The 19856-nt window shown below is 39.7% G+C and overlaps 1 protein-coding gene and 1 pseudogene across 1 annotated transcript; both read right to left on the bottom strand.

Annotated features, from left to right (window-relative positions):
* Positions 1–348: 348 nt before the first annotated feature.
* On the bottom strand, positions 349–2653 carry LOC120092020 (uncharacterized). The gene has a single exon (XM_039050211.2). It carries the CDS (start codon positions 2386–2388, stop codon positions 1018–1020), a length of 1371 nt encoding a protein of 456 aa, XP_038906139.1. The 5' UTR covers positions 2389–2653; the 3' UTR covers positions 349–1017.
* A 533-nt stretch (positions 2654–3186) lies between these two features.
* On the bottom strand, positions 3187–18435 carry LOC150032320 (serine/threonine-protein phosphatase 7 long form homolog; annotated as a pseudogene).
* Between the last annotated feature and the right edge of the window lie 1421 nt (positions 18436–19856).

Raw genomic sequence — 19856 nt, 5'->3', positions numbered from 1 at the left:
TTTGGTTTCAATCTGAAAAGCCTAACAAAACAAATGAGAACCCAAATGACAATAATTTTAATGGTATTAAAATGGAGAGAATACAAACTCTCTAGCCTCCTCAAAAGCAAAGTATAGAGTGTATTTTATGATTCTTTCAAAATCACTTACGAAGCTATACTAAACACATTTTAAATTGATTTTGTTCATACAATCAGCTCTGCTTGGGAATAAAAGAAGATCATTTTCATTTCACTAAGAATGAAACTACAGTAGCTGTGCAACAACCAAAAATTGGGTTATATGAGAGCCCCAGTTCTCAACAATCACAGAAGCCCACAAGATATTGAAATAAACCAAATGCCAAACTTTATCCCAAAACCTGATGGCTTGAAAAAATTTTGAATTCACCAAAATTTGGGTTCATGTAAGTGTAGATAACAAACTCTTTGGGTCTTTTTGTACAGATAACCTTGATTTGAAAATGATGAAGTACAACCTTGTGTCATTGTTAGAACGGACTAAGAGCTTGTTAATTATCCATATTACATGCAATTTTAAAGAGCGGGAAATTAAGGTCTTTCACACTAGGGTACTTCCTCCCTTCCTCCCTTGCGCTCGTGTTCAACCAATAAATACAATAGTGCTCTCACAAGCTATGATTCTTCTTTCCTCACTCCCTCAGGTTGCTGCTCCTCCTTGCTCTCTCACTCACACTTGTTGCTTTGAAGCCTCGTGTGCAAGGGAAAATATGAAAGACTAACATGCTCTTAGTGCATATTAACAATGGTAAGGAATCAATACTTCACTATTTTCAAAACCTAGAGCAGATCCAAAATTAAGGTCATCAGTAGTCCGTACAAAAAAACCCAAAACTCTTTGATCAAGAAAAAAGAAAAGGAGAGAGAAAGAACCCATGAATTGGGTCTCAAGTAAAATCATTTCTTCAAGCCAGCAGTCATTTATGAGCTCTAGGTTTGAAAGCCATTATCCAGGGATCAAAACACCATCTTCAGAAGATTCAGTTCTCAAGAAAATTCATATCCTTTTTATGGAGTCCATGTATGCTCCTGAGAGGAGTAATCTCAATCTGGATGAAAAGCTGTTCATCTCATTCTTTGTAACATTAGGAAAAGACTTGATTGGACACATAGAAGCAATAACAACAAAGTTTTCACCATTATCAACATTTATCTGGAACAAATCATCAAAAACTGATCTCAATTCATCTACCAATGTCTCAAAGAACAACTTGTCAAGAGGAATCACATTCATTACAAGAATCCCATGTTCAGAAAGAACTGATCTAGCACTCAGAAGAACATCTCTTCCAACAAACTCCAATGGCGGCGAACTCATGCCATTTCGAGCATCACTTGAATCCAAATCAACCATGATCACATCATACTCGGAAGACATATGAACACCAAAGGATCCACACTTCTGTTTCTTATTTGACTTTGAAGCATTTTCAAGAAATTCAATGGCATCTCCAATGGAGATGTGAAGAAAATTGTTCTCTACCAATCCAAAATAATGTTGTGCAGCTCTGAGAACCTCCATGTCCATTTCCACACCCACAACTTCAAAATCCAAATGGGTTGCAAGGAAGGAAAGCAGAGCTCCACCACCAACTCCAACACACAGCGCTTTCGGTCTATGACCAGTTTGAATCTGTTCGTCAATGGAGGAGGCAATCAATGAAAGGCTTGCCGCCATTGGAGGTAAGTACGGATGAACCAAAACCCTAGTATCTAGTTTGAACTCGATATTTTGAATTTCAATGGCATCTAGATTAAGATTAGCCTCAGGAATTATACGAATTTCTGTTTGAATCAAGTTCGGCATCCTCTTGAACCTCAAACGTCTCCTAAATTCCCTGGTTTCCAACGATTCTCGCTCGATTTCCACATTCTCAACCAGAAATTCACCGACGGAAGAACCAATGCTTCTCTCTAAAACTACACTACATATCACGTTATCGACGAAACTAAGAATCGGGACTTCAGGAATTCCATGTTGGAAACATGATTTGGGAAATAAAGCAAGAAAAAGTGGCTGTAAACTCACCACCAGTCGACTCCAGGTCGAAGCCGAATCCTGACGATTGTAGACCAGAAACGAATCATGACCGGTTACCGGTTCTTGATCTCCAACTAGAATCAGGCGCGAAATTTCAGGTGAATCGAACAGAAGATGATAGTGTCCGGATTCCGTGGAAAAAATCCAGTCGGTTTCAAGGCCCGGCGGAACGAACATGGCGGCCACGGAAGGGGAACCGGTGGGTTCGATCGGCGAATCGAGCACCGCGATTCTGAGAGAAGAATGAGATTTACATGGATTGGGAAAAGAGAATGATATGAAACGAGAAGGGTTTAAAGCTTCGAACATATGCTGATCAAGCGCCATATATTTGATTTTCTTCTTCACCGGAGAACAGAATTTATTGACAAAACAAAACCTAGCGGCGATGAGTGTGAGAGGACACGATCTCACCGCCGGCGACGGTTAGAGGCTGAAATGCGGCAGCTGTGAGAGCGGCGTGCGGCGGGGCAGCCGCCGGGACTGTGTCTGGCAGGAGCCCATTCTTTCAAATTTGCGACATGATGAAAATTGACGTTATAGCTTATGGGTAAAATTGAAAGATATATTACCATTGTCTTCTGAGATAAAATAAACGGTAACAATAATCTAAAGATGAAGTTAAAAAATATAGTATTTTTTCAAACTATTGACAAAAATAGAATATATGAATTTTTTTTTAAAAAAAAAATAGGTGAGAATGGAAAGTATTGACAAAAATAGGATAGTGAAATCGTGTACGGGGTACACGATTAACGTTTAATCCACGTCGGCTAACTTGGTTGACCGGTCGCATGGAGACTCGTGGATCAGGTCCACGATTTTTTTTTAAAAAAAAAAAAATAGATTGACTAATTTTTTTTAATCGAGAATGTACAACAATATTAAGACTTTAGGACCACAGTCCACAAATTCCTTCATTATTAAACTTAATTATATATTTAATCTACAATGAAAACATAATTATTTTGCACTCATATTAAAAAAAAGATGTCATAATATTAAAGAATATTTACAATTAGTTCTTTAATTTGAAAATAGAAGTTTACATGAAATTTAAAGATGACTCGCCTGGCCTTTACCCCACATGGGTTGTCTTCGTGTCCCTCTAAATTCACCTTGCTATCATTGTCGTCTATGACGAATACATCTTCGATTGATGTCAGCAACATTGAGTCGTCTTGTTTGTTGAATAATACTTTCTATGTTGATCAATGTTTGGTGACACATGGAACCCAATTCTGGTAAGTTATGTTGCACCGAATATTGTTGTACATCTCTGATAAAATTATTCTGTACGATGAAAAAAAATGAATATTAAACAATATTCATATCATATATATGAAAAATATATGATTTTAAATCTCTTACCATGTAGTAATAGTAAGCGTCATCAGATGTGATAAACGCCTCGTGATTGAATCGTACCAGGAAAAGTAGTCATCTGATACAGCTGGCCCATTTGTTATTTCTCCTTGTGCACAATGATCATGTCGTCCATGCCAGTAGGATATATATTTCGCGTTGATTCGATGCCAGTCTTGGTCGTGCTTACCTCTCAAATCAATTTGGTGTAGTGTTGGTATATAGGGCAACGAAGGTATCATTTGTCGCAGACCAAACTGTCTCAACACACGATCTGAATGATGCCACTCTACTATATGGAAGCATATAAGAGGGCTAACGGTCAACCAAATGTCTTCACCATCACGACAGTAATCAGGTAGTGATGACTAAATCTGTTGTGTGTATGGCGTCCAATTAATCTGACAAAAAAAGGAAGATAAGTATATATCCAAAATGTTTAAATATTCATTTATATGTTACCTAATTGTGCATCAGCCTGTCAAATATTTTTTGGTATACTAGCAACATATTTGCTGACTGTTAGAGGCAGCTAATATACCAGTCTATCTAAAATTATAAAAAATACAATTAATTTATATTCTTACATAAAATGATAACGAAATAAATATATAAATGAAATAATATCTGGCACTAATTGGAAATCTATCATAAGCCCATACCTGTAGTAGTATCAGTGGCCCTACTATTTCCAACACTTGTGCATTGGTAGCCCGACAAAGTTCTCTATATAACCATGCAAGACATGTATCACCCCACGAGTACATACCAGCATGCCCGAAATCAAACAGTAGCGGGAGGAACATGAGATGCACTAGAGTATTTGACTTGTCAGCGAAGAAAAATCCTCCAATAAGCTGCATAATGTATGCTCGTTCATACTTACGTACGCTAATATCGTCGGCATTAGGAGGTAATTCTGGAAACTGGGACACCGACCAGGGGATACTCAATCTTGAGCCTTTCAGATCATCTGGTAGAATGCCTAAGAACTCTTTACAAACATTCTTCCAATCATATTGTAGTGAACTTGTCAATGGTTGCTCGTCCACTCTTAACCCAAACTGTATGGCAACATCTTGCAGCATAATTATACATTCCCCACAAGGCAGATGAAATTTGTGGGTTTCTGGTCTCCAACGTTTAACTAGAGTAGTAATGAGCTGCCAATCAAGTTGGATAAATCCAATTTGTGCAACCCCAAGAAAACCTGTTTGTTCAATGTAGGGAATAATACGTTGATCAAATGGGATAGTATGTTGTGCAAATGCCTCCTGTTCTTTTTAATATGCCAACGCAAAAATGATATGCAATGTCTTAATCGCGCTAATAGATGATAAATGATGTGCGATGTTACAGAGTTTGCTGTAAAATACCAATTGATGTGTTCAAATAGGGTTATACGCGTCACAAGTTTTTTCGCGATGAAACCAAGTGTAATTCCACCGCGAGTTTCTCAGAATGATCCAAGGTCGAACACGGGGATTTGCGATGTTTGTGCGACAATGAGATGATATGTGCGATCGTAAACAAATTATGATTGTGAAGTGCTAGAGAGTAAAATGCGATGATAAATGAACAAACAGGTAACAAATAAAGCTGAAATTGTGCAAGGTGTGCATGAGTGAATGTGATGGCAAGTCTTGTGGATAAAAACGTAGGGTGAAACGGGTTAGGGGAAAAGATTATCGTGAGTTTGTCAATCTTGTTAAGGATGCAACTAAGGTTTCGTCTTCCCTTGGCTTACACCTCTCGGTGATCGCCTATGTCACCATATTTCTATGATAATCAGGGACGAATATTTCCAAACGCAAGGTTGTTTCCATCTCTAGAAATACTCCTTGCTTTAGTTAACGTATTCTATCAACCTTTTTTCAAGAGGTGGATTAACATCTTCACTTCTACTCTCGTAGGTGAAGACGTCATTGAGCATACATTAAATAAACTTAGCTGACATCTTCAACATGGATTGACTCACTTGCTTAATCCTTCTCCCACACCCTAGAAGTTTAGTGACTCATGGTGAAAGAAATGAAAGATGGATGCATAATGGTGAACAGAGAGATGAAGATGAACATGGTAGAGATCTTAATTGGTAAAGCGTTTGTTACAGAGATATGAATGATAGACAGAAAATAACAAAAAACGATGAACAGAAAGTAAGAACAGTCGACAACTGCATGTCAATGTCTTGGTGCGAATCCCGATCGGAGCTGCTTGCTTATTGGCGCGTTGGTTGAGTGGACGAATGAGGTGGTGAACTTCTTTCTCAGGAGAGTTCTTGCGAGAAGAATGTTCCTTGCACAGAACTTCTTTTTGTTATTCTCCCCCATCTCTTCGTCTTCTTTCTCTCCTCCAACTTGTGCTAAGTTTTCTATTTATAGATTTTAGCGCCTCTTGCCTCAGTGGTCCCACTCTGAAAAGTTAGTTTTTCTTTTCACGGCTGGTGGGAAAGTCCGGTCTGCTCCACGTTCCATTTGTTAGGCTGTACGTTAGAAAAAGCTGTATGATTTCAGAAATCCCCAAGAATTCATTGATCTTATTGTCCATGAGCAATTACCGCATGCGGTGATATTTGCTACCTACAAAACAAAGGTTTGGACATCCTTTTAGCCCTCGCAATGTGGTTAGCAGGTGTGTTTGGGATACTCTTACAAGCTTCACGTTTCTAAGCCAATTTTACTACATTCGACGAAACTTTTTCTTCCTATTGCCGCATATTCTAATTAAGACGATATAAATAACTTGTATTTCTACAAGTTATCACACCCCCAAATTTAGAAGTATGCTTGCGCCGATCAGCTACTCAGAGTGCTATTCCTCTACATAATTTCTTAAAATCACTTGTTCTTTATATCCTTTGAACATTTCTTCAGAATGTTCTACCTTAGTCTTACTTTAGACAAACCTCTTGCTCAAAGTTCCCTTCTTATTTCAAAAAGATGTTTTCTCTTTCTTGTAAAAATGGAATGCACCTTTTATGTCATAGCCTGGTTTGCGTCATATCCTAGAGATCGTTGATCATGGTTACACTCTTCGTTTGGCTTGCTCTCACGGGTTTCATGCGAACATCCAACTTCGATTGTATACCAAACTCAATTTCAACTCTTGTCCCTTGGCCAAGTTTTTACTTTAGCTGGACATTGGAGTTGTCTCTTCTCTTTTTTTATTATTATTTTTTTGTTGCGTTGATCCTGGCAATCTACCTATGTTTTGGCTTACCTGCACGAGTGTCATGCGAAGTATTCAATTACGAGCAGGTTCCTTTCACAACTTAACTCTTATCAGGTTGGGATTTTCCCTTACGCGGACAGCGGAGTTTTATTTGGGTTTTCCTTTTTTTTTTTTAATTTTGATCACATTTGCTCAGACCCTTCCTACCCCCAAATTTTAAGGGTTGCAAGGTCCTCATTGCATTGTTTGGAAAGAAGAGATAAAACACTTAGTCAAAATTTTGAAAAGAAGGTTTGAGCAGAGTCTTGTACTAAAGAAGGTAAAGTTGAGCTACTGCGAAGAATTGTCTGAGTGTTAGGCAGAACATGCGATGTGTAAAAAAATTGCGTTAAGGTTACGCATAATACTCATCATAGCAGCGTAAATAAACAGCGCAAAAGAAGAAAAAAGAAATACAACATTGAATTGACAAAGGATGAGATAAACAAAGAGGCCAAGCACAAGGGATAAGGAAAGATAGTCATTCAATATTTATAAATTGACTAAGTACGGAAGATTGTAATAGCAACAAACATAAAAATTTCAAAAGATAATAAAGAAAATACAAAGGTAGGGAAAGTGGTACACCCCCAAATTTAGATCTGAGGCAGGCGCTCATTATTGGGTAGAGGTTGTAGAGCTCCAGGCGGCATCTCTTGAAAATAAAGTGGCTATCGTAGATGGGGAGGCACCACGGGGCCATGTAAATATGTGGTTAAGAAGTTAAAGTACTTGTGGTTGCATTCTGCTAACTGCCTCTAATTCAGGCAAATGGCAAAGATGTTACGTTGTATGTTAATCATCGTCTGGTGCAGCTCTGTGTTGCTTTCATGCAACTACGTAAGGGTTGATTCTGGCCTTAACTTTGAGGATGAAAGCCTAGAGGATTTGCTCTATTTCCTGAATAATTGGTCTGCAGATTCCTCTGGCTTCCCTGGTCAGTGTTCCCTCCCCAATTAAAGCTGGGATGATTCCTCCAACCTGGGTTATAAGTGTTGCTGAAGGGGTTATTGTCGATCGAATATACTGATTGTTGATTTGACGGGCAAGCTTCCACTGAATGAGCCTCTCCACTTTGTATACAACTTATTACTGCCACTTGCGTTAGTGCGTTGGCTTGCATTGCATTATGAGATAGTGCTCCTTGGTTTATGGCCATAGTTTATAGAAGCGAGGTGACTGTGGCCAGAGTTGTCATTGTGTCCACTGGTACAATGGCGCTGTTTGTTTTCCTTCGTTTCGTGCTCCTGCCTCCATATCCATCGTTAACCTAATCATCCATATTTCGCGATATGCGATGTAGGATAACTTTGGCTTCGGTACATGTCTTATCCATAAAACCTCCAGTTGTTGAGGCGTTTGCGACTGCTTGCGTCGCTCTGTTCAGGCCATTATAGAAAGTTTCCATAAGAACGCAATCTGGGATTCCTATATTGATGGCGGGAAATTAGAAGTCAATTTTACTCGACAACTAAAATCCCTTGGACACGGTATGCGATGCATGTTCTTAAGATATGCGTTGATAGTCACGAGTCGATGGTCATGTGTTGGAATGATAATGTGTTAACGAATGTATGCGATGACCATGCGTTCTGTCACAAGTTTTCTTGTGCTCACACCAAGTATAACGCGAACGCAATTTTCTCGAGTAATCCGAGGTCGAATACAGGAACTTGTAGCTATATGTATGCGGTAATGTGCATGCGGCGGTTTTAATAAAAGAATGGAAGGGAGGTTGCTAAGTTAACTCTACTCCTACTCCTATCTAACAGACAACGCAATGAGAATATGCATGAGAGGTAGAGACACGAAAACACTTGACATGAATAAATGAATGGGAAAAGAGATAAAATGCGGAGATGATTTCATTGCAACCCTTAAGAGTGACCGCAAGGGCAACCTTAGTCAACGCAAGCCATGCAATCATGCTACACACACATGAACCTAACTCTAGGATGTATGCAGTGTATCTGCGATATTGCTGAGAAGCCTATGCCTGCCTAGACCTCCATAACAGCTCACTAGCTTCCGCCGCATAAGCGTGGCTGCCGCATAACCCCTTATCCTACTTTCTAGACGCATGCAATATCCAATCTGTAGGGTGCATACGCTGTGTAATAGCAAACGGAGCTTATCTCTAAGGTCTCTATTCTTGCCTATGCATTCCAATCCGCTCTTCTGAGTCTTAAATTTGTATTTTAGACTACTCTCTCAAGTATGCCTAAATGATGAATGAAGCGCTCATAGGACAAGGTCACCGCATGAACTTTGCTAACCTAAGATTGTTCCTATCCCTTGTGAATAATGCATACATTACTTAATGCGACCAACTACTTACCCTCCTAGGCAATTGGTTGTTACTGACTTTACTCATAGACAAACAATGCATTAGCCTATAGACAAGCGTTGCCGCAACTTCACACTAAGCAAATAAGGTTACTCACACACTCACCAACGCACACCTCTCAGTGGGTTGCTACATGCTTCATATCCCTAATCCACATGACTAAGTATGCGATACCCAAGCAATCCCACTAAGTGTTGCAATGAAAGTAAAGATGCTAAGTAAAAAAGATGGAGATGGAATCGAAGGAAACAGAGAAATATATTGAACACAAAATGCATTAATTCTTTAATCACAAAATGTATACAATACAGTATAAGAAAACAAAGGAAAATGAAATGGTCGGTTGGAAGCAAAGACTTTCTTCCAGTGGATGTGCGTCAAGGCTGCCGGTGGTGCCATGGATGGGCGGAGGAGCTGACTCTCTCGAGATCTAGCTCCGGTCGAAGGCTCCTATCGTCACTCGGAATGGATGAAGGAGGTGAAGAACTCGTAGCGTCTTCTCACACATTTTGTCTAGATCGTGGGGAAAATCCCTAGATCATAAGGATTATCCCCGGATTACTTGAATTTCTGCTCATCGGCTTCTATTTATAAAGCTTGGGTCGCCGACAGCATTAATTGGACTGCTCTGAGTCTGACATTCAGCGCATTAGTCCTTTATGAACCTCTGCCACTAACGTCGTGGTAGGTGAAATGTCAACATCATATTTTGGTTTTTCTCGAGGTAGATGCATTGATGCGTTCATTCCACCAACCTTACGTTGATCCCATTAGTATGCATTGTCGCGTAGCCGCAATCATTTAATGACCACATTCTCTTAATACCGCAACTCTACACGATGACCGCAATCGCTAGGCGAGCGCAACTCCCATGCGATGGACGCATATGACTGATTACCACAACATCCATGCGTTGATCGACGCGTTCGGCCTTGTGATGGAGTTTCTCCACATGCGGTCCTCTATGTGGTGGCCCGGTTTCCGCGTTTGCGTCCATTTCCTATTTTAACTACAAAAATAGAACATTGAATGCATAATAATGCATAATAACAGGTTAGCTGAGATTCAACATGCTGATCGACGCAAGCTCATTTTCTCGTGAATTCCTATCATGATTGACGCATATTCTGCTTAACGACCTTTATAATTCTAAGTAAAAGGCCTAAGATGACATGCATTTCTGCATGTCATCACACCCCCAAACTTAAAATCATGTTTGTCCTCAAACATGCGTTATACTTGTAACATCCCACACCTTTTTATTTATTTATTAATAATGTAAAACTTTTCCCTTTTCAGTAATTGTCCTTAATTGAAGGGCATGTTTGGAATTCTGAATTTAAAGTATAAATGCGAGGATTTAAGTGTTGTCGTGGAAATTATTCAATTTTCAAATTCAATTTGGAAAGTTATGGCAGGAATTAATTATTTTTGGAAAAATGAAAGGGATTAAATAGTATAAAGTGGGTTGAGGAAAGGATTTAATTAGAGATATATTATTTTTTTAAAATAAAAAGGGCACCCCATCTCCTTCACAGCCATCTCGCTCGAACGTCGCCCCTCACAGTCGCCTCGCTCGAACACCGCCCAGATCGGACGCTGAACGTCCGCCGTCAGCCACGAATTCTAGCCGCTCGCATCTCTTTCTCTCTCGGCAACCCTTGCCTAACGGTGCTGTCCGCGAGCATCGGCGACCCAAACCGTGCGACCTCTCCCTTCTCAGTCGCGTGTTCGTGCCTCGCCTCGCCGTCGGCCTTTTGCACGCCTCTGCTCACGCCGTGATGGTCGTCGTCGACTCTCAGCCATCCGTGGGTGCCAGATCGAAGATCGTGGGTTCGACATCGTTGCTGATCCGTCTTGTCGTATGGCATCGCTTCTTCGTCCAATGCCGCCCAGCTCCTACCATCGTTGCGGTTGCTGCCATATCTCTTTTGGGTAAGATTCTTAGTTTTAGGTGTTTTCCTGGGAGTTTGGGTGTGGTTTTTTTTGGAATAATTTTGGGTTAAAATCCGTTAAGTTAGTCTTGCAGAAGCGATATTCAGAGGATTTTGAGGACGTTGCTCATCGAGGAGGAGACTGATTTTTCGTCAGGAATTGTTAAGTTTGGGTGAGTAGTTGGGTTGTTTGTCTTTTGGGTTAAGGGTACCTATAAGAAAATTAAGTTACTAATTTGGGACTAAATCATGTTCAGATTGGTGTTTTGGTATGAATTCTAAAATCTGCTAAGAGGAAATTTTGGAGTCGAAATCTTGCGAGTTTCGTTTGGGTAAGTTTTGATGACCGTCTGATTTAAATTTTTATGTTGGTCCTGATTCCAAAGACTGAAATTTAGTATTATGTTTGTATTAGGGGACTTAATTCAAGATTTATTTTGTTGAAGAGCATTAGCTTGGATTAATATCTGAACTTGACTTCGAGTTAAGTAATCTTATCACTGGAACTGCCCACGGGCCAGGCTCTAGTTGTATGCTAGCATGATAAGTGTATGTTATGGTAAATGATAGCATGTTGATTGACAGTATGACTTGAATCAAAGTATGTTCTGACACAAATTCTGATTTGTTTACATACACACCTAAGTGCTTGATCGTTAGTATGTGATAGTATGTGTTTTCATATGTCAATGTCTGATCTGCTGGCATTGAGGCATACTTGTATGTTGTGGATTTATGATATAAGTTATACATGGATGATGTATAATATGTTGTTAAGAATTATGGGTATATGATGCAGCCATGGTATTAAGGATTTTTATGTATGCTTTAGAACCGTACAATGTTGAATCTTAGCACGTTAAGACTGTGTGAATATCCTCATTGATTAGTTAAATGCTCACCAGTTTTTGTTTCCTTCGGGATTCACCAATTTGTGTTTCCTTCGGGATTCACCAGTTTGTGTTTCCTTCGGGATCCACCAGTTTGTGTTTCCTTCGAGATCCACCAGTTTTGTGTTTCCTTCGGGATCCACCAGTTTTGTGTTTCCTTCGGGATCCACCAGTTTTGTGTTTCCTTCGGGATCCACCAGTTTTGTGTTTCCTTCGGGATGCACCAGTTTTGTGGGCATACTTAACTACAATAGGATAGGACTCAGTCTCTTATATGTTACATGTATTTATGTGCCTTATGTGGGTATCTAGAGGACATAGATGCCTAGCCTGACCCCAGTGGTGGGGTTACTTACTGAGTATTTTATACTCATTCTTTCTTATGTTGATGTTTTAGGTAAGGGTAGAGATGAACCAGCGACAGCGTAGCGGAATTCATGATCGAGCCACTGGGACTATTTTTTTTTACGCTTCCGCATCATGAGATTTAGAGTTCTTTTCATGTTTCCCTTAATGTTTAGTTTTGATGTTTGAAACTTATTGTTAAGAATTGTTTTTCATATGTATTTATTAACTTTTATGATTTATGGGTAGCCTATTATTGTTTTTAACAATTGCATTTAATAAGTGTCTTTTGAACTTCTCTTTTTTTTAATTAGCATTTATTTCAAATGACTGAGCGTCATTTTAAATTCTTTGCATGTATTTATTTTAGTAACAGCCTTACCTAGGTCCTAGGGGGTTGGGTCGTTACAATACTTAAGAAATTCTAACTCACCTTCATACTTTCCTTTGCGATGAACAGCGTCTCAGAATATAATTTATACACATCTCTAACCATCACCGCAATGCTCTCCTCCACTTAGGTTGCATCTCCAAAAAGATCTTTTCTAAGTTTAAATCCGGCAAGCCTTTGCTTAAAAACTTTTTCTTCATTCACTGCAACTTTGTGTTTAGATTTTGAGAATGCATTCATTTAAAATGCTTCAAAAATGTGTGATGGCTTATTCAAATGCAGCGTTGAACTTGGTTACGCTCTTCGTTTTGGTTTACCCCCACATGTATCATGCGGGCATCCAACTTCGGTTGCGTTCCATATTCAACTCAACTCTTGTCTCGTTTGATTTGGCTTACGCCAGACAGAGGAGTTGCGCTAATGCACTGATCCTGGCAACTTGTTTTCATTTTGGCTTGCCCCCACGTGTGTCATACGGACATCCAACTTCGAGCAAGTGCCTTTCATAGCTTAACTCTTATCAACATGGGTTTCCTCATTGCGTTGACAGTGGAGTTATTATTCTCAAAAGCTCGCTTCACTTTTTTTTTTCAAATGATCGCAATATAATGAACGCAATTCTCCGGGACTGCTGCCACCCTCAAAGTTAGAGTTGGCAGCGTTCTTACCGCAAAGCTAAAAACAAAATTACAAGAATGCGATAATAAATGTTTGAACAAAGGTTTGCACAAAATAAAACTTAAGACTTTCAAATTTTGAAGAAGCTAATAAAAGTAAGGAATACCTTGCGTTGATTAGTTAGAAGATGCGGTGAACTATACGTACCATCATAGAAACTTCGTAAAACAACGCAATCGGAAGAAAGAGAATTTCAAAAGGATAAGGCATACAAGATAACAGGAAAAGACCTTAGGCGGAACAACGCATGCGATCATGTGTTGGAGTCCACGCGATAGAAGCCATGCATTGGAGGATGAAAGGAATTCTTCCGTTGAACTATAAACCGATGAGACTTATTGTTGCACCTACAAGAGCAAACGTACCACAACCAAGGAAGCAGCCATATATCCAAAATAACAATGAAAATAAAAATAATCTATACTAAGAAAGCAAAGTAAAGATAGAGTAGAAGACGTCCCTGGAAAAATAGGAGTGTTGTCACCGCAAGGAGTCTTCCATGAGGAGATGGTTCTCAACTGCTTGGGTCAAATTTCCTTGACCATTGGAACTTCTGGCAATTGTTGGGCGCATGTTAGCCACCATGAGCTTAGAACTTCCTTCAGCTCTTGCGACTGATTGCCCTTCTACCTTGAGGTCAACATTGGCTTTCAGCGCATCTCTTACACTTCAATATTGTTTGCAACCTAGTCGCACAAGCTGCAATACTCCCAAGATAAAAAGTTTGCTCGCAGAGACACAAAACTTAACAAACATTTAGCTGCCAAGTCCCTGGCAACGGCGCTAAAAACTTGATGGCGGGAAATTAGAAGTCAATTTTACTCGACAACTAAAATCCCTTGGACGTGGTATGCGATGCATGTTCTTAAGATATGCGTTGATAGTCACGTGTCGATGGTCATGTGTTGGAATGATAATGCGTTAACGAATGTATGACCATACGTCCTGTCACAAGTTTTCTTGTACTCACGCCAAGTATAACGCGAACACAAGTTTCTCGGATAATCCGAGGTCGAACATAGGGACTTGTAGCTATATGTATGCGGTAATGTGCATGCAGCAGTTTAAATAAAAGAATGGAAGGGAGGTTGCTAAGTTAACCTACTCCTACTTCTATCTAACAGACAACGCAATGAGAATATGCATGAGAGGTAGAGACACGACAACACTTGACATGAATAAATGAATGGGCAAAGAGATAAAATACGGAGATGATTTCATTGCAACTCTTAAGAGTGACCACAAGGGCAACCTTAGTCAACACAAGCCATGCAATCATGCTACACACACGTGAACCTAACTCTAGAACGTATGCGGTGTATCTGCGATATTGCCGAAAAGCCTATACCTGCCTAGACCTCTATAACCATCTCACTAGCTTCCATCGCATGAGCGTGGCTGCCGCATAACCCCTTATCTTACTTCCTGGATACATGCAATATCCAATCTATAGGGTACATACGTTGTGTAATAGAAAACGGAGCTTATTTCTGAGGTCCCCATTCTTGCCTATGTGTTCCAATCCGCTCTCCCGAGTCTTAGATTTATGTTTTAGACTACTCTCCCAAGTATGCCTAAATGATGAATGAAGCGCTCATAGGACAAGGTAACCGCATGAACTTTGTTGACCTAAGATTGTTCCTATCCCTAGTGAACAATGCATACATTTCTTAATGCGACTAACCACTTACCCTCCCAGGCAGTTGGTTGTTGTTGACTTTACTCATAGACAAGTAATGCATTAGCCTATAGACAAGCGTTGCCGTAGCTTCACACTAAGCAAATAAGGTTACTCACACACTCATACAATGCACATCTCTCGGTGGGTTGCTACATGCTTCATATCCCTAATCCACATGACTAAGTATGTGTTACCCAAGCAATCCCACTAAGTGTTGCAATGAAAGTAAAGATGCTAAGTAAAGAAGATGGAGATGGAATCGAAGGAAACAAAGAAATGTATTGAACACAGCATGCATTAATTTCTTAATCACAAAATGTATACAATACAGTATAAGAAAAGAAAGGAAAATGAAATGGCTGGCTGGAAGCAAAGACTTGCTTCTGGCAGATGTGCGTTAAGGCTGCCAGTGGTGCCATGGATGGGTGGAGAAGCTGACTCTCTCGAGATCTAGCTTTAGTCGTCACTCGGAATGGATGAAGGAGGTGAAGAACTTGTAGCGTCTTCTCACGCATTTTGTCTGGATCGCGGGGAAAATCCCCGGATCACAAGGTTCATCCCCAGATTACTTGAATTTCTACTCATCGGCTTCTATTTATAGAGCTTAGGTCGCCGACAGCATAAATTGGACTGCTCTGAGTCTGACATTCGGCGCGTTGGTCCTTTCTAAACCTCTTCCACTAACGCCGTGGTAGGTGAAATGTCAACATCATCTTTTGGTTTTTCTCGAGGTAGATGCATTGATGCGTTCATTCTACCAACCTTTCACTGATCCCATTAGTATGCGTTGTCGCATAGCCGCAATCATTTAATGACCGCATTCGCTTAATACCGCAACTCTACACGATGACCGCAATCGCTATGCGAGTGCAACTCCCATGTGATGGACACATATGGCTGATTACCGTAACATCCATGCGTTGATCGAAGCGTTCGACCTTGGGGTCGTCTATGCGGTGGTCCGATTTCCGTGTTTGCGTCCATTTCCTGTTTTAGCTACAAAAATAGAACATTGAATGCATAATAATGCATAATAACGGATTAGCTGAGATTCAACATGTTGATCGACGCAAGCTCATTTTCTCATGAATTCTTATCATGATTGACGCATATTCTACTTAACGACCTTTATAATTCTAAGTAAAAGGCCTAAGATGACATGTATTTCTGCATGTCATCATATATGTGGACAGTTCTTCACCAAACGTTGAAAGCGCACCCATGTTGTGCTTAGAGTTTCATTGTCTGCCTGCTCAAAATTTAGTGCTTCTCGTCGTCTTCTAGCGTTAACGACGGAAAGGAAGAACTACTTCATAAATATTTCTACCAGCTGATCTTAGGAGTTAATTTCGTGTGGCTCCAAAGAATGGGCCCACTTTTTGGCTTCATCTTGAAGTGTGTAAGGAAATAGATAGAGTCTGATGCCTTCGGGTGTCATGCCAGGAATGGAGAACATATTGCACATCTCGATAAAACTGGTGAGATGTGCATGCAGGTCTTCTCCTTGCAAACCTCTAAATTGGCCCGCGTTTTGTATCTTTTGGAGCATAACAGGTTTAATCTCGAACCTGGTGTTTTCTTCTACCGTTGGTCTTGCGATACCAGGTGAAAAATCGTATAAGTTGGGGCAGCATAGTTACGCATAGGAATATTGCGATCAGCAGCCAAGAAGACTAGGTCTTGCGGCAGCTGATTCATTCCTTGGTTTACTTTGGCCCTGTCATTGTTGTTGTTCGCCATATTTCTGCGATGCCTATTACGATTTTGGCGTGCTCTCTTGCGAAAGGTTCTCTCGATTTCTGGGTCTGCGTTGAATTCGTGATCCGTCCCAGTACTCATACACCGTCAGTGGCTCTTCGCTTAAGCACACCGTACTCTAAAAACTTGTCCTGCACAATATCACAAAAATATCAACACAAAGTCGTGAAAAATCCCCGGCAACAGCTCCAAAAACTTGTTCTTTTTAATATGCTAATGCAAAAATGATATGCGGTGTCTTGATCGCGCTAACAGATGATAAATGATGTGCAATGTTACAGAGTTCTCTGTAAAATACCAATTGATGCGTTCAGATAGGGTTATACGCGTCACAAGTTTTCTCGCGATGGAGCCAAGTGTATTTCCACCGTAAGTTTTTCAAAATGATCTAAGGTCGAACGCGAGGATTTGCGATGTTTGTGCAACAATGAGGTGATATTTGCGATCGTAAAAAAATTATGATTGTGAAGTGCTAGAGAGTAAAATGCGATGGTAAATGAACAAACAGTTAACAAATGAAGCTGAAATTGTGCAAGGTGTGCGTGAGTGAATGTGATGGCAAGTCTTGTGAATAGAAACGTAGGGTGAAATGGATTAGGGGAAAAGATTATCGCGAGTTTATCAATCCTATTAAGGATGCAACTAAGGTCCGTCTTCCCTTGGCTTACACCTCTCAGTCATCGTCTATGTCACTATATTTCTATGATAATCAGGGACGAACGTTTCCAAACGCAAGGTTGTTTCCATCTCTAGAAATACTTCTTGCTTTAATTAACGTATTCCATCAACCTTCTTTCGAGAGGTGGATTAACATCTTCACTTCTGCTCTCGCAGGTGAAGATGCCATTGAGCATACGTTAAATAAACTTAGCTGACATCTTCAACTTGGATTGACTCACTCGCTCAATCATTCCCCCACACCCTAGAAGTTTAGTGACTCATGGTGAAAGAAATGAAAGATAGATGCATAATGGTGAACATAGAGATGAAAATGAACATGGTAGATATATTAATTGGTAAAGCGTTTGTTACAGAGATATGAATGATTGACAGAAAATGAACAGCAAACGATGAACAGAAAGTAAGAACAATCTAGAGCTACGTGTCAATGTCTTGGCGTGGATCCCGATCGGAGTTGCTTGCTTGCCGGTGCGTTGGCTGAGTGGAGGAATGAGGTGGAGAACTTCCTTCTCAGGAGATTTCTTGGGAGAAGAGTGTTCCTTGCACATAACTTTTTTTTGTTATTCTCCTCTGTCTCTTCGTCTCCTCTCTCTCCTCCTGCTTGTGCTTAGTGTTGCTATTTATAGATTTTAACGCCTCTTACCTCAGTGGTCCCGCTCTGAAAAGTTAGTTTTTCTTGTCGCGGCTAGGAGAATGTCCGCTCTGCTCCACGTTCCATTTGTCTGTAGATTTTAGAAATCCCCGAGAATGCGTTTTTGTCCATGAGCAATTTCCGCATGTCGTGATACTTGCTACCTGCAAAACAAAGGTTTGGACGTCCTTTTTGCCCTTGCAATGTGGTCAGCGGGTGTGTTTGCGATACTCTTACAAGCTTCATGTTTCTAAGCCAATTTTACTACATTCGATGTAACTTTTTCTTCCTATTGCCGCATATTCTAAGTAAGACGATAAAAATAACTTGTATTTCTACAAGTTATCACCTCCCTTCTCCGAAAACTCAAAACTACTGTAGAAGAACTACCACATATTGATTGTGAACGATGCGTATTTTGTTGATATAGTTGTACAGGATTAAAAGGACCAGGTTCCATTACCTAAGAAATTCAAATTACATTATATAATAAAATTCATCACATAACAGAAACATAAAAAGTACATAAAAAGATACAATTACAAGAAAAATAAATTCATTACAAAAAAAGTACAATTACATAAATTGAAACTACTACATAAAAAATATAAGTACATAAAAGATACCATTACATGAAAAATACAAGTACATAAAATATACAATTATATAAAAAAAAAATATAAGTACATCAACCAAATGCTCGTTTTTCCACCTCTTAAGTTTTCTCAGGGCATATTTTGTATACATGTCCCCACGATTGAGTGCTTCACTGATTTCTTGTCTTCAACGTTTAAAATACAGTATTGTGTGATAAAATGTTAGCCTAACCAAAGAAGTAATTAGTAATATTCTAGCACCTTTGAAAACGTCATTCATGCATTCAACTGCATTGCTTGTCATCCACCCATAACGGTACCCAACGTCATGTGATTGGGTCCATTTTTCCAAGTCAATATTTGAAAAATATTCAAGGCATTCAGGTTTCAATTCTTTCAATTCTTTCATGCACCGAATGAACTTGCGCCTTTGGTGTTGATTTCCTGCCTTAAACACCAAATCTTTTAGTTGATTTGATTTATATTTCGTATTGAAATTACTGGCAACATGGCAAAGACAATATCGTTGGTACGCTCTAAGTTCACTCCAACTAATTTCCTCATTATTAATTGCAACAAGAATGCCCTTATGTCTATCAGAAATCAAACAAATACTATCTCTTTGGGTAACATATTTATGCAATGCCCAAAAAAACCATGATCAACTGGACGAATTTTCACCTTCAACAATAGCAAAAGCAAGGAGAAATATATGCCCATTTGCATCAATAGATAAGGCAGTCAATAATTTTCCATTATACTTTCCGTAGAGATGAGTTCCATCGATCTGGATTAATGACCTATAATGTTGAACCCTTCTCTTATAGAACCGAAGGACCAAAAAACTCGACAAAAATAGTCGTACCTGGCACATCAAACGGAAGAAAATATCAATCTGATCGTGTTCCTAAATTGTAATGAACAAGAGCACTCAACCAATACAGAAGCTCTGAATATGATTTCTCCCAATCACCAAACAAAGCAATCAACACTTTTCTCTTGGCTTGCCACACCCGCCTATAATTAACATTATAGCCATATTGTTTTTTAATTGCTTCTTGGAGTAGGGCCATAGGTGCCCCAAGATCAGCTCTAACCAAATTTTGGATTTCGATATTCATAAAATTTGAATCAAGCTGTGAATGATCCTGTGTCAATTCTAAAAACAAACATGAGTGTTCCCCTTGAAGTTTGATGATTTCGAACATCCCATGCGTTTTACTCCGACATACCTATAACCTCCAATCACAACCATCCTTCCATGATTTACATCTGACATACCAAA

This window comes from Benincasa hispida, chromosome 11, assembly GCF_027475165.1.
Source record: "Benincasa hispida cultivar pf3 chromosome 11, pf3_genome.v1.1, whole genome shotgun sequence".
NCBI lineage: Eukaryota > Viridiplantae > Streptophyta > Magnoliopsida > Cucurbitales > Cucurbitaceae > Benincasa > Benincasa hispida.
This window is presented reverse-complemented; position numbering and strand designations above follow the sequence as displayed.

Bases quoted from the DNA above. Each gene is read 5' to 3' on its own strand.
- LOC120092020 (XM_039050211.2), bottom strand. From the start codon at position 2,388: ATGGCGCTTGATCAGCATATGTTCGAAGCTTTAAACCCTTCTCGTTTC.